The 16,667-nt window shown below is 41.0% G+C and overlaps 1 protein-coding gene across 1 annotated transcript in view; it reads left to right on the forward strand.

Moving 5' to 3' along the window:
• Positions 1-1,515: 1,515 nt before the first annotated feature.
• Positions 1,516-16,667, forward strand: part of LOC137500489 (uncharacterized) — a 28,049-nt gene continuing 12,897 nt past the window's right edge. Inside the window, exon 1 of the mRNA XM_068227392.1 lies at positions 1,516-1,655. Coding sequence (XP_068083493.1) covers positions 1,516-1,655 — 140 coding nt within the window. The remainder of the gene's footprint in view (positions 1,656-16,667) is intronic.

Here is a 16,667-nt window from a genome sequence, read left to right on the forward strand (position 1 = left end):
GTTGTCGTCCATGTTTCACTTCCGTACTGAACCGTATCATATCACGGTTCAATTGATTTGATTTAACACTGCGGAATATTTTGAATTTAGCGCTAAGGGACGAGCTTAAGAACGCTGGGTGACCGTGCGGATGATTATTCTGTAGGGTAAAAGAGTTGTTCTGCCCGAAGGCAGGTCCGAACCTCCGCAGAGTTGTTCCTGAGCCGGAGTTTACGTGCGGTAGGGTGGCCAGTTCCTTTCCGCTCCTCCATTCCCTTACCCCCACCAACAGCGCGTGGCAACCCATCCAACTCCTGACCACGCCCAATGTTGCTTAACTTCGGAGATCTCAAGGGATCCGGTTTTTCAACACGGCTACGGCCGTTGACTTTATTCTCTTCACATGGTTACGAGGGTGTTTAGGGGTTGCAGTAAGGATGTAAAGGAGAGGGCATTTAAGTCTCTGGTGAGACCCCAACTAGAGTATGGTTCGAATGTATGGGACCCTTACTAGGATTACTTGATTCGAGAACTGGAAAAATCCAATGAAAAGCAGCTCGATTTGTACTGGGTGATTTCTGACAAAAGAGTAGCGTTAGAAAAATGTTGCAAAGTTTGGGCTGGGAAGACTTAGGAGAAAGGAGAAGAGCTGCTCGACTAAGCGGTGTGTTCCGAGCTGTCAGTAGAGAGATGGCGTGTAACGACCATAGTAGACGAATAACTTTGAGTGGTGTCTTTAAAAGTAGGAAAGATCACAATATGAAGATATTGATATGATTGATAAACGTGTCCAACGCATAGCAAGCAGGGTCCGGCGCTTTTCCCTCAGATGAATCAAAGCAGGATGCTGTAATTTTAATGGTTTAAACCCCGTTGATGGCGTGGGTATGCCAGGAGAAGAGAGACTCAGCAAACAGCATGCAAGAGACAGAGCAAGAGATTTGATAGCGGGGAACTACCGTATGACGTCAGTCCAGGACTGTTCACCTCCATATTTAAGCCGTGGAGTCATTTTCTGAGATTATAAAACAAGTTCTGCTGATATTTTTTTGAGTAGAATGAGCCATTGAAACTGTGTACCTGTGCCTGTTTTATTTATTACCAACTCATTTAAAATATCCCTTGTGACTACAAAGGGAAGCGTGGTGTATCCCGGGGATGTACTTTTGGGTGCGTCACTCTCCTCAGACTAAAAAAGAAGAAAGCGTCTGTGTAACGGCCCTCAATAGCTAAGTGATATTCGAGAAGTGTATACTTTCCACGAGGACGTGGACAACAATGCCTATTGTATCAGTGATAGATGAGACTTAGTAGCTATTTGTTTAAGCTCACCCGAGCAACATTTGCTCAGTTAATAAATGTTTCAGTAAGAGTTCGCGCTGTGTAATTATTTCTAGTTCTGCTAATGATGGCTAACCGATGTGAAGGACTATATCGGAACCGGGAAAATATCCCTTAATTTGATAACTATCGTTTGACCGGAGTGATGTCCCGATAGGGAATATTGCCAATTGTACCCCTACCTTGGTTACGACAATGAATTCGTGCACGAACGAAGCGGTGAAGAGAACTGGGATTGACAACCGTTACCAGGTTACAGGGACACATGACACATCTGCAGTACGTGACCCGAAGCAGCAAACCATGGACACCAGTCACGCAGTGACAGTGATACGGTACACTACTCTACTTGTGCGAGTTAGAGGTGCGCGGTAGTGGTAACCACTTGTGCTTTCGTTCGCGTGTGGTGCGGGAGTGCCGAGCAATGGAGACCGACAGTGGAGGGACGTCGGCGGTAACCGGGAATTCCTTACGAGTGGAGCGTGAAATCGTAGTGCCTATGGAAGAAGAACCCATCACCAATTCATCCAGTAATACGACACGACAGCAAGATTCTCAGTCCACTGAGTCTGATGTACAGGGAAGTAATACCGAAGTGGTAGACCGTTCTAATTCTGAACAATCTAATAATCAATCCGAGACGCCCCAAGTGGCTCCTACACCGGAATATTATAATCGATTTCATCATGGACCTTTCTTTGTCTTTGTTGAATCCATTAACGAGCAAAACATCGCCAATTTACATCCTATGGCACTTGGTCGCCGTTTTTATGAAACCAAACTCAATGTCAAATCGATTCAACGTAAAGGCCGTAATCGCCTGCAAGTTACCTTTCACACGGCTTCTCAAGCAAACGCATTTCTAAGTAATCCTATGCTTGAAACCCTCAAAATTAAAGCGTTCATCCCATCTTCACAAGTGTTAAGAGTCGGCATCATTCGCGGAGTCGAAAAGGGTTTATCGAATGATGACATATTACAGTATCTGGAATCCGAGGCACCAGTGAAAAGTGTGCAACGACTTAATCGCCGTGTTGTCCAAGATGGGGAAACCCAATACCTGCCTACGGGTTCAGTAAAAATTGTTTTTAGATCCCAAACATTACCCTCCCATGTCGCCTTATATAAGGTGTACATGGAAGTTGAACCATACATATTTTCACCCATTCGCTGCCGCAAATGCCAGCGATATGGCCACACCCTTCGACAATGTCAAGCGAAATATGCTCGTTGTGGGAAATGTGCTCAACAACATGAAACCCAGGCATGTACGGAACAATTTACGCAATGCGCGTACTGTAAAAAAAATCACGTCACAGGTTCATCAATTTGTCCAGAACATAAATATCAGGTCACCATTAAAAAATTAATGAGTACTGAACACATATCCTTTCCTGAAGCCAAAGCCCGAATCGCCCTTCCCGTTTATCATTCAGAGCAACAAGACCTCCAGTTCCCTCCTCTATCGTCAAATCCCCCATCCCCTTCAACTCCCAATCCGCGTAAGCGCAAGTTCACCCAAGTAATTATGCAATCTCCCCCTCCTACACCCGAACCCGGTTTCGACCGTCAAGGATACATGGCCATTCTACGAAACGAACCGTCAGTTCCAGTACATTCGATTCCATCAACGAGTGCCATACAACAACCTCAGTCAATAACATATCCCTCAAGTGCACCCACATCTGCTAGGCAGCAACCCTCTGCAACCCCTCAAGATATACATTATCCTCCTTCCAAGGAACGCCTACAACAAGAAATCCAGCAATTGCTGGTAATGTTAATTCAAAGCATGGGTCACGAGCCTCAACTTCACCATGTCCTATATAAGCTACGAGATTCCATCATGACCATACTAGCATGATTACTCTACTTCAATGGAATTGTCGAAGTGCCACCTCTAAAAGACATGAGTTACAAATTTTGCTGAATGAAACACGAGCACATTTTATCTGTTTACAAGAAACGTGGTTCCAACCTCATATCATCTTTCGATTACGAGATTATCAAGTTTTCCGACATGATGGTAACGGCTTTGATGGAGTTGCCACATGTGTACATACTTCCTTATCAGTTACACATTTCCCTTTACAACATATCATCCCGCACACCTATGCTGTAGGAATAGTACACCATAACACATGTTTCATCAACATTTATTGCCCTCCCCACATTTACATTACTCAGAACCAATGGATGCATTTTATCCAACAATTTGACACATTTCCACATCTTTTTCTTCTCGGTGATTTTAATTGCCACCACACTGAATGGGGATGCATGGTCGATACAATCAAAGGTTCTAACTTACTTACTATTTCAACTCATCAGAATTTGTTTCTTTTAAATGACGGCTCCCCGACCCGTTTAACTCCGCCTGGATCTCCACCCAGCGCAGTAGACCTTACTTTCTGCCGCACCACTATGGCCCCTGTTACCACCTGGCATACATTATCTGATACGCACACTAGTGACCATTTCCCCATTCTCATCACATACGGTATTCACCCACCACATTCCCAGTTTCAGGCACCCTCCTGTATAAGTAACGTCCGATCTTATAAAAACTTCAATGTTTCTAATTACCAATCATACCTCAATTATATCTTGCAGCAGAAACATAAGTCACCTCTTTCCTTTTCCCTTTTACTCCCTTATTTAACCCAATATTTAAACATATTTCATCCGTGCCGACCATTAAAAGTGACGACCCATCCACAGCAATACGAATTAAAATGGTGGGACAAAGAATGTCACGATCTTATTCATAAGCGCAAACTATTATTCAAACTATATCGACAATCGATGACGTCGCAGCATTATTTTCAATTGCGCAACCATATCGCGAAAACTAAACTCGTCTTTAATGCCAAAAAGCGAAAAGCTTGGCAATCTTTTATTTCTCAATTAACTCCACAACTTCCAGCAACGAAATTTTGGAACGCGATCCGCATGATCACGAGAACTTTCCAATATCAAACTTCTTCTGCTTATCCGCGACAAGTTCTAGAAGATTTTTTATACACCCTTGCCCCTGTTACCGCCAATCCATTCTTTCTACCCACCTCACAGCATAATTCTTGTCCTTTTATTTCCCTTTTGAATCCAATTACCTATAATGAATTACACTCTGTATTATGTACCGTCAATAGCTCATCACCAGGACCTGACGCAATTACTTATCAAATGCTCAAGGCCTTACCCCCCCATGTCCAAATTTATCTACTCAAATATTATAATAGTATTTTCGAGACATTACATGTACCCGCATCATGGAACGAGTTTTTCATCACACCCATCCTGAAACCAACAAAACGACCTACCGAACCTGATAATTTCCGAGGCATAGTTCTGGGATCGTGTATACGCAAAGTTTTTTGTAAAATACTTATGAAACGCATGGCGTGGGTATTGGAATATCACTCGCTATTACCCAAATATCAGTTTGCCTTTCGACGGGGTAACAGTACACAAGACCCTATCATAATTTTCTTACTCGACATCTTATTAGCAAAATGGCGGAAACAATCTATCGTAGCAGTCTTTTTGGATATTAAAGGTGCCTATGATGCTGTATTATTGCATATCCTCTGGGAGAAATTATTTAGTGTTGGATTCCCCATTCAATTTATTTCTATTTTAAATCAACTATTTACTAACCGTCGGTTAACTATTAAATCTCCCCAACACACAATTGATAGCCGTTACACATCACAAGGTTTACCACAGGGATCGATCCTCAGTGGAGTTCTGTTTGCCCTTTACATGAAAGAGCTCGAATCTCTTGTGCTACCACACGCCCGTATTCTAGCTTACGCGGATGATTATGTTATTTATTGTGCTGACTCCCACATTGACCTTTGTAGAGACAAAATATCTCAGGTTCTAAGTTTAGTCTTTCAGTGGCTAACGGCTCATGGACTTTCCCTTTCTATATCCAAATGTGCAGCAATGATCTTTACACATAAACGAACCTTTGATAAAAGCCCTATTAACTTTGACACCTATAGCATCCCCTTGGTTTCACAACACTTATATTTAGGAATTTATATCGATCACAAACTCACATGGCAAGCTCATATACGACACCTTATTAGGAAATCAGATCGTTATATCACCATTCTGCGAACGGTAACGAAACGTGCATGGGGTGCTGACCCTTTGTCAGCACTGCAGCTATATCATGCAACCATTCGGTCCATACTTGATTATAGCGCCCATATTATTGACTTAACCCCTAAACATAGTTTATTAGCGTTGGATCGTCTCCAATTTACAGCACTACGTATCAGCGTGGGTGCCCTCCGCACAACACCTACTAACGCTTTATTAGTAGAAACGACGGAAGAACCACTGTACATCCGCAGGATAAAACTATCCAAAAAATTCCTACTGAAACACATTAGTAGAACGAACTCCCTTATTGTCCCAAAATTACAATTATTATATGAATATTATCAACAGCGTCCTCCTCCCAATCATCGGTATCCCGCCATATACATGGCTTATGCTGAAATCCACCATCTTACTGAAACTATATTTCGTACACCACGTATTAATACGTATTCATACCACTATGATATTCAAACATTCCGTCCTTCTGTTATCATTGCCCCTTCTGATGCATCAACCCAATCAATGGCTGCACCTTATCCCACACTATATGTTCATAAGAAATTTAAAAGTTCCATAACTACACCAGATTACCACCTATTTACCGATGGGTCAAAATCTAATACTGGAGTCGGAGCGGCATTTTACGATCCTCAACTACTCATTAGCTTTAAATATCCGTTACCTAATAATTTAACTATTTTTACAGCAGAATTATATGCCATATATCAGGCCCTTGTATATGCTCAACGGTTGCAATCCAAAAAAATAAATATATTCAGCGATTCCCAAAGTGTTTTACAAGCTCTGCATTCACTCGCCCCTCATACAAATACATATGTCTACGAAGTCAAATCTCTTCTATTTCAACTTGAAACATCCGGTTTTGTTATAACGTTAATATGGATCAAAGGGCATAATCGACACGTAGACAACGACATGGCCGATATAGCAGCGAAAGATGCTAGTGCAGATACCGCGAATATATTACAAATCAAAATTCCGATTCTCGACTTCTTTCCAAATATCAAAGCTGCAGCTCAACACACATGGTGCACACAATGGCGATTATCTGCTCGTATAAAAGGACAATATTACTACCAACTTCAACCGAGTATTCCCACACTACCGTGGTTTGCAAATGGTACGTATACACGACGTCACATTACTAATATCATCCGACTACGATTTAATCATGCCTTAACCCCAGTATATTTAACTCGCTTTCACATTACGAACGACCCAACTTGTTCCTGTGGAGAATCTGAGTGCGATAGTGACCACCTGTTCTTTCATTGCCCCCAATATGCACATCACCAGACCATTTTGATGCAGAAATTACTTAAAATTCCAATATCTTTCCCTACACGACTTTCAGTTTTGTTGCACCAACCTTCGCCTACGATCATTACTATTTTAAATGAGTACCTTGATAACACTCGTATAAAATTGTAATCACGATTTAGTTTTGCAGTTGGTTTTGTTCCGACATGTTTATGAGGTGGCACTTCTCAATGCCCCTGGTGAGTAGATACTGTTTCAAGGTTCTTATTATTTTCTGACCTCGTACAGCGTCACTTCTAAGTTCTTTGTGTCTTTGCTCCGTCCCGAATGTACTACCTCCATAACCCTTCCTCATACCCGATATAATCTTACTTCCTTAAGTGAATCTATCTTCGTGTGATCACGCTAAAATCGGACATTTGTGTTGTAAACGTGTGTTTTTGTGATATAAGTGTAACATATTAATGATCTTGTGACTGGGAAATAGTCTTTTCAATCCCAAATAAATATCCGCAAGACAAGACAAGACAAACCATGGACACAGAAGGACCAAACCAGCAGACACCTAGATTCGTCGACAGCAACGCTGTCATGAGCTAAAATATACCCATGGAAAGTTTCCGAGGGCAGCGTTGATGGCAGACATGGAGATACAGATAAGTTGAACTGTTTATAAGCATGAAACGTAGTGATCAGATTCACAGTAGGGCCTTTCGTTAAATGTAAATAGTAATTGTGTAGTAAGCCAGAGTGGCATTTGTTTGTTTTCATTACTTTGTAAATAATGTTTGGGACTGGATGTATGTTATACACCAGTCTCATTTTAGTGTTATTTAGGGTTGGGATACGAGAGTTATGCCATGATGTAGTGTAGTGTTTTCCCTGTATTAAGCATTTTCATTCGTGTCATGCAGACACTAAGGTATAAGCGATGTCAAATTCATCTATGAAAATTGGAGAGCACTGAACCTTATGAGGATTGAACGGGAACTTACAGATGAGTGGAAATAATCTATAGACAAGCTATGCATGAAGTAGTAGGCCTATTATTGCATGTATTTCAGCTGATGACGTGTGCAGAGATCTATCCCCAACGCTGAATTTAGTTAGGGTAATTTACAGAAATTGGCAGGCAAACCCTAACTATGCTCCAGAATCGAACCGGGGAATATTGAATAGGAGGCCGTGGTAAGCCATGATTATTGTGTTGAGGTCTAGAATTGGAGATAGTATTTGGCTGACTTAATGACTTGTGCCTGGTTTGTGAGAGTGTGTACCCCAGACCAGGAGTTATAATGAATGATATTCTTGATGCCTATAAACCGAGATTTCTTTCCGCTCGGCAAGTTTCCTTGCTAGGTATAGAGCGAGGAATGTGTGTGCCCCGCTGAAGGCCTTGCATGAAAGTTACACATGGTCCCGTTACTTTAGAGGGTAGTAGCCCAGAGACGGTTGCTTGAGACACGCAGACAAAGATTGTAATTTTTCCCTCGCCAGGCACCTGGTCACCTGATTTGGAAACATGTAGCCCGGTGTATTGCGACACAGCCTGTTACGAGAATATCGCAGATCTTCGGAGCGATTCCAGCTCACTCCGATGCAGCAAGGGTAACATTTATGTCTTTCTTTTTCAGATGTGGTTTATTTGTGTACATTGTTTATATGTGTCCTATGTGTGTGATATTGTTGTTGATTATTTGTGTTGGTTAGCATTTCGCAGCCCATTGGCTGCAGTTGGACTGCAAGGTTTCCAAACCTCTGTCTTATGCCCACTACCCGAATATCGTGTATTTGAATCAGTGCTTTTTGGAAAGTAAATTTAGGACCAGTCCCAAACAAAGTGTTTTTTTAATTATCTCTCTATATAAAAGGCTAACTCCGACTGGCTGTAATCAACGCCCAGCCAAAACTACATGAAGAAATGACATTTTGGGAATACATTTATATTACGGTGTAGGGGCTCACTAAGGGAGGATTTTTTGATATACCGTAACTAAGGGGGTTAAAAAGGGGTGAACTGTTTAAATGAGTACATATATATCTAGAAAACTTAACAGTTTACAGACGTAAAGTTTGGTATTTGGAATCTAATTTTAAAAGAAAGAAACACGATTTTTTTTGTTTTCGGAAAATTCCCCCTTTTTTGGGGGGTGATAAAAGGTGAAAAATTGGTTGAATGCCATTTATGAGGATACTTTTATCTCAAAAAGTGAAGATGTTATAGACATGAACATTTTTATTTTGAATCTCCTGTAAAAATAAAGAAACAGGTATTACTTTATTTTCGGAAAACCCACTTGACGGGGGGTGAACAGGAATGAAAAAAAGTAAATTTTAAAATGAGTGTATCACTTGTATATCTAAAAAATGTAACATTTTAAGACGTGAAAATTGGTATGTCTGCTTCTGTGGTGCAGTGTTTACTGCCATCCCCCGGAGGCCCGGGTTCGATTCCCGGCTCTGACACAAAATTTGAAAAGTGGTATGAGGGCTGGAACGGGGTCCACTCAGCCTCAGGAGGTCAACTGAGTAGAGGTGGGTTCGATTCTCACCTCAGCCGTCCTCGAAGTGGTTTTCCGTGGTTTCCCACTTCTCCTCCAGGCAAATGCCGGGATGGTACCTAACTTAAGGCCACGGCCACTTCTTTCCCTCTTCCTTGTCTATCCCCTCCAATCTTCCCATACTCCTACAAAGCCCCTGTTCAGCATACCGGGTGAGGCTGCCTGGGCGATGTATTGGTCCTCCTCCCCAGTTGTATCCCCGACCCAATGTCTCACGCTCCAGGACACGGTCCTTTAGGTGATAGAGGTGGGATCCCTCGCTGAGCCCGAGGGAAAAACCAACCCTGAAGAGTAAACCGATTAAAAAAGAAAGAAGGATATATTTTGTTTCGTATCAAGTACATTTAATCGTTTTATTTCATGGTAAAACAGGTAACCCCAAATTCTAGTTGGGAAACAAACGTCAATATACGTTTCCCCAAAACCATTCTAGGTTATGTTGTCGAAGTAAGCTTATTACCCTACACCCTAGAGATATTCAGGACTCTCAAACTATTAGACCTATTGTTACATTTATTTGTAGCTGGCGCCCATTATCAATTAAAGTAATAGTATTTCTGGTTATTGTATGTGTAAGTAATCAGATAATTACAAGGTGAATACCCAACAGCAGAGCATGCATATTTTATGTGGAAACCCGAGAGTAAGTTCAAAGTGGCACCATATAGTGCGACGAATAAGTATTTTATTTTATCAACATTTAATTATTAGAGTAATATTCACAGTACGATATTGTACAGCATAAATTCTCCCTACCTTCGAGAGATAATTCGTTGCTTCGTGCCAGAGCTGCATATCTCGAATCGTTGGTGAATCTCTTCTTATAGTTGAACGCCACGCTGAGTTGGGGCCCCCTGACGCACAGCAGCTAACCATCACAGATGGGGCTCTGGGAGTTTTGTGTTATGTTTTGTGCCATGTGTAGCATATTAAACATGAATGTATGTCCGGAAATGTGAATGTATAGTAGAATCGGCAGCAAGTACGTCCGAAAATGTGAATATAATGTACAATGTGCAGCAAATAAACAAATAGGCTTTATTATTATTATGTTCTTGTCTCATTGTATAGGTAGCTAAATTGTCCAGCTCAGATAGGTCTATCTAACTATCCGATACAGATAGAGACGTTCTGTTGTCAAATTCTTAAATATTGTATTAATGGGCTCATAAAACGTTTCTGGACAGTAATTATTTTTCAGGTGATGCCGGTCTCAAACGGCGTGGTTAGTAGCTTCATATGCTCCTATGTCTGACGATCTATGTTCAGCTAAGGGTATTATGACATATAAGTGATCAAATGTTCGTATTCGTTTCCTTAACTTCAATAAATAGAGAGAGTGCAACTGAATTGAAAAATATATAATATGTGTACGCACCTGCAACAAAAGTGCATTTCACGTCATTTTTTATATATGGCGGGACCACTGACACTCCCCCTTAGCTGCCAGTTGTCATTATACTTACGAAACCACTTTTTAAAAATGGATACATTTTCTTAGCAGCCGTAACTCAGTACAGTTCTCGAATTGCCTTAGTGTTCACCTTTTGTGCTCAAGCGACTAGTCGGCATTTATGTCTACTTAATTGTGAAAGATTCCAGTCCATTGATTTATTGGCGTGCTAAAGGGCATGTTTTAGGTGAAATTACTGGCACTCTACCATCTCGTATAACTACTACTACTACTACTACTACTACTGCTGCTGCTGCTGATTTATTGTAAAGTTGTGATGATGGTGGTTTTTATTGTTTTAAGAGGAAGTATAACTTGCGAACCATCCTCTGTTAATACTCATCTCAGGAAATATGGAAGAGGCGGGGCACTTCGTAGAATTTAGGTAACCGCAAAATAAAGGAGAGGGCCTGGGAGGGCGTGAAAATGAAAGACATCCAACACCTCGCAGAGAAAGAAAATAAGATATGACGATAAGCTCGAATTTTCCCCTTAAATAAACAAAATTATTGATGGTTATAGTTTTAAGAGAAAGGACAAATGAGTAGCCATACTCATAAGTCAGGAAACACTGATAATTCACATTCCGCCACCCTTTATCATTTAAACCATCAAATTCAAACTTTATTTCACGCTCAGGCTTTTAGCCTTATTGTTAACGCCGCTATCAGTTCCAAAATAATAATAATAATAATAATAATAATAATAATAATAATAATAATAATAATAATAATAATAATATTTGCTTTACGTCCTACTAACTACTTTTAAGGTTTTCGTAGACGGCGAGGTGCCGGCATTTAGTCCCGCAGGACTTCTTCTCTGTGCCAGTAAACCTACCGACACGAGGCTGACGTATTTGAGCACCTTCGAATACCACTGGACTGAGCCAGGATCGAACCTGCTAAGCTGGGGTCAGAAGGCCAGAGTTTCAACCGTCTGAACCACTCAGCCGGCACTATCAGTTCCAAACAGCATCTTAAAGTAATTGATAATTGAAAATAGTCGAAATGGGGTATATTTTCCAAATAATACTCGTGTTCGAGATTTTAACTGTAGGCTATCTTAGGAACAATCCAACAATAGCCGTGATCATTTTTGGAGGTAAAAATATCCTTCAACCATAACTGTACAGTCTGGTCCTGTCTAACAAAAATATAATACAAGAAGCCTTCCTTTCCATAGAGTTAGTAAATAACTAGCAAATTTACCCGTGCTTCGCTACGGTATTCTACATTCTATATGGATATCGAAGTAAATTTCTGTGCATGCAGTGATTAAGATTTTTGAAATTTCATGTCTGTTAGCTTTGTCCAATAAACAGCATGGCGAGGTCCCCATACGTTGTATCCAATGTAAGGTGCAAGTTGCGGAGTTGTGATGATAACGGCAGGCTCACTTGCTGACTGCCATTTACAATCGAGTTGGGAAGTTTTCGTTTAATGACAGGCTCCCTTGCTTGCTGCCAGTCACAATCGATTTGGGGTAGATTTCGTTACAATGGCAGGCCCCCTTTCCAACTTCCAAACACGTTCCAGTTGAGTTTTCATAATAATGGCAGGTACCTTCTCTCCTGCCAGTCAAAACTGAGTTGTGCTGTTATCATTATGATGAAAGGCCCCTTTTCTTAATGTCAGTCAGCTTACTATCAGTCACACTCGAGTTGGTGCGTTTCGATTATAACATGAAGCCACTTTTTCTAATGCCAGTTATAATTTAGATGGGTAAATTTGTTTATAATGGTGGGCAAAATTGACTGCTGCCAGACACAATCGGGTAGGGGAGTTTTCAACAAAATTGCATGATCCCTTGCCTTCTGCCAGTCAAATCGAGAAGGGAATTATTAATTATAACGGTAGACCTTCCTTACTTATGCCAGATACACAGGGGTTGGAGAAGGTCCCCATTCCTACTGTCAGTCAAATTCGATGTGGGGAGAATTGATTACAATTCCAGACGCCCCTTCTAGCTGTTTAACAGTATGTCATATCGACAAACGGATTGCACCGTAAGGCGACTCCTTCAGCGATCTTTTTGGTTAATACTGTGACGTTTTCTCGTATATCATATATTTATGGGTTAGATTGAGTTACACACCCTGCGTTACTTTTCGGATACTTATGTGACAGGTAGAAACATAACATTTGCCACACATATTGCCACTGAGTGTTCAAATGTTCGTACCGAATTTGATGATTCTATATTTACTATAGGTGAGTCAAACTATGCAATATATGTGTAAAAATTACAAAATGAACGTACAATCGAGAAATACGGGCAAATCTAACGTTTAAGGGATATAGATACGTCAAATGTCATAGGAACAAAGTTGAAGTTCACTCCAAATTGAACGGTGATTGAACCATCCGTTTTGTGATACAACTTACCGTTTAGCCACCAAAAACTTCAAAGCGAAGGTCTGCTCCGTCATAACAATTATCTACATATTTCGATATTTTTCGGGGGTAGAAAGTGAAAAATTTAAACGCCTTGAAATTTTCCCACCGGTTACAGAATAAAAGCTATAATTTTGCCAGATTCCAATTTTCTTTCTCGTCTGGCAGATTGTGCCGCCATCTTGACTTCTGGGGGGAGGGATATAAATATGAGGACTTCCAGGAAACTTTTAAGTCCACGAAACCTATATTATATCACTTTGGGTATATATATATATATCCGACTACGTTCTTTTGCTGAGCCCGAAATTCTGAAAATTTTCGATTTTTCTTCAGGTCCTGAGGTCATCAGCTCCTCTGGTACCAAATTTCAAATGTCCAAAAAGGCCTGGAAGTGCCTCATTAATTCACGTCTATTTATATATATATATATCGCTCCAGATCGACTTGTATTTATTAATATAGATGACAATAATACCTTTCAGTTCTGCACATTCAGCATGGCATATAAAATTGCACCGCTATTGTATAGCCTATGTTATCTTCGTAATTTACTATGAATAATCTTCGAGCATACAGGGTGTTTCCGTGATGCTGATACTGTAATTTACTATGAATAATCTTCGAGCATACAGGGTGTTTCCGTGATGCTGATACTGACTTTCAGGGATGCTGGGGAAGGACACATATAACAATCTGAGACAAGAACACCGGGACGGAAACACCTCAGTCACATCTTAGCCGCCAACCCCGATTTTCGTAGGTTGCAGGTTTGTCAACGCATGGGGGTTCAACTTAATGAAGCCCCAGTCCACTTTCCACATGCTACTCAAGAACACTGTAATCAGACATTCCAGGGAAAGTGGATAGAAAAAAGAGATTCTGTCCCGTGGCCACCTCGTTCGCTTGATCTGATCCCACTTGAATTTTTCTTGAAGAGTTATGGTTAGAGTTAGTGAGTCTGCGGACACTTGTAGGGCCTGAAAATGAGCTTCTGACGAGAATCCTTTCTGCTAGTGGCATTGCTAGTTCTCAAATCGTGTGCATGAAGTGCAGGTAAATAAAAGTAGGCCTATTAAATATCCACACACATGTTATTAAGTCCCTTTAGAGACGTTTCCGGGCGGGGTTTTGCCTATCTCAGATTGATACATGTACCGTTCTCCAGCGTCCTTGAAAGTCTGTACCATCACGGGAACACTGTATAAGTCATTTCATATTTTCTTTATATTCATAACAGAAAAAAATGTTCTTCCCATTCGCTTTCGAACCTTCTCATTTTAGGGGTTGAAGACTTTGAAAATGCCATAGTAATGTTAATACATCACCCGTTAACGCTACATGTGCTCATTTACACCTGATACAGGCAGCACATACATGCACGCTCATCAGTTCTGTACGTAGAGGAGGGCTGGTAGGGGCAGACACTGATGATTGCAGAGATGTAATCAAGAGTCAGGATGTAGTTGTAAGTCCTGTTATGGATGTGCTTGTCTTGATGATGATGATGCTTGTTGTTTAAAGGGGCCTAACTTCTAGGCCACCGTCCTCTAATGGTGCGAAATGAGATGAAATGTAATGACATCCACTGACCAGAATTGAAAACGTGATGATGAGGAAAGAATGGATGAATATGACTCTATATATGTAAAATAAGAGATTTGTCTGTATATTGCTCAAAATTTAAAACTATTTTGCTTTACGTCGCACTGACACAGATAGGTCTTATGGCGACGATGGGATAGGAAAGGCCTAGGAATGGGAAGGAAGTGACCGTGGCCTTAATTAAGGTACAGCCCGAGCATTTGCCTGGTGTGAAAATGGGAAACCACGGAAAACCATCTTCAGGGCTGCCGACAGTGGGGTTCGAACCCACTATCTCCCGATTACTGGATACTGGCCACACTCAAGCGACTGCAGCTATCGAGATCTCAGAATTTAAAAAGGATGGTATTTTTCTGTATCAGTAGTGTCCACAATAACAAGGAAATGTACTTTTTATTTTTCCGTAATGTCTGTCTGTCTGTCTGTCTGTCTTAACTATGCGTTTAACATTATCTGCCCTTATACCTACCCCTTCACACATAGTTCTAACTCCATGGTTTTCAGTACAGCTCGGTAATCACGTTATTATTTTTAGCTTTTTTTTTTTTTTTTCTTTGCTAGTTGCTTTACGTCGCACCGACACAGATAGGTCTTATGGCGACGATGGGACAGGGAAGGGCTTGGAGTGGGAAGGAAGCGGCCGTGGTCTTAATTAAGGTACAGCCCGAGCATTTGCCTGGTGTGAAAATGGGAAACCACGGAAAACCATCTTCAGGGCTGCCGACAGTGGGGTTCGAACCCACTATCTCCCGATTACTGGATACTGGCCACACTTAAGCGACTGCAGCTATCGAGATCTCAGAATTTAAAAAGGATGGTATTTTTCTGTATCAGTAGTGTCCACAATAACAAGGAAATGTACTTTTTATTTTTCCGTAATGTCTGTCTGTCTGTCTGTCTGTCTGTCTGTCTGTCTGTCTGTCTGTCTGTACACGCATCACGAGAAAACGGCTGAAGAGAATTTAATGAAAATCGGTATGTAATGTCGGGGAATATGTCGCTACAATCTAGGCCATACATAACTTTATTCACGCGGAGTGAAATGGTAGTTTAGGGAAGACCTATAATTTACTTCTCAAATATTTATGTTATTAAGAACCCTATCTCAAGGAAAATCGGTATGCAAAGTCGGGGAATAAGTCGCTATAATCGGCCATAAATAATTTCATTCACGCTGAGTGATATGGTAGTTTAGGGGAAGGTCTAAAACGTATTTCTCAAATATTTGTGTTATTATTGGTCGTATCGATAAATACCACACGACTAAAGTTATACAGTATTAAATTTACGATCATTTATGTGTTATATATTGTTACCGTACCGGCTATGATCATAAATACATACATGCATTTGGATTTTTGTTACTAAGTCCATATCAAGAGAAAATGGGTGAACAGAATTTAATGAAAATCAGTATGTAAAATCGGAGAATAAGGAGCTAGAGCCTACGCTGTAACTAATTTTATAAGCCGCCCGAATATCACAGAGTCGAAAGAAAACTAAATGTGAAGGTCTACGATATAGAAAACTCATAAAATTAATCAACAATAACATTACATTTAATATTGTTTGTTGTGATGTGCTTTGTGCCTTCTGTTGCCACTCATCTGCGATAGATAGGATTACTGCTGCGTACAGAGTATTTGTTTACAATTTGGTTTACGGCGTACGGGCACAGATAGGTCTTATGGCGACGATGGGATAGGAAAGGGCTAGGAGTGTGAAGGAAGCGGCCATGGCCTTAATTAAGGTACAGCCCCAGCATTTGCCTGGTGTGAAAATGGGAAACTACGGAATACCATCATCAGGGCTGCCGACAGTGGGGTTCGAAACCACTATCTCCCGGGTGTAAGCTCACAGCTACACGCCCCTAACCACACGGCCAACTCGCCCGGTCGTACCGTGTGTAACAGCCTGCCTGAATATTGATGGGGA

The sequence above is a fragment of the Anabrus simplex genome, chromosome 4 (genome assembly GCF_040414725.1).
Source record: "Anabrus simplex isolate iqAnaSimp1 chromosome 4, ASM4041472v1, whole genome shotgun sequence".
Classification (NCBI taxonomy): Eukaryota; Metazoa; Arthropoda; class Insecta; order Orthoptera; family Tettigoniidae; genus Anabrus; species Anabrus simplex.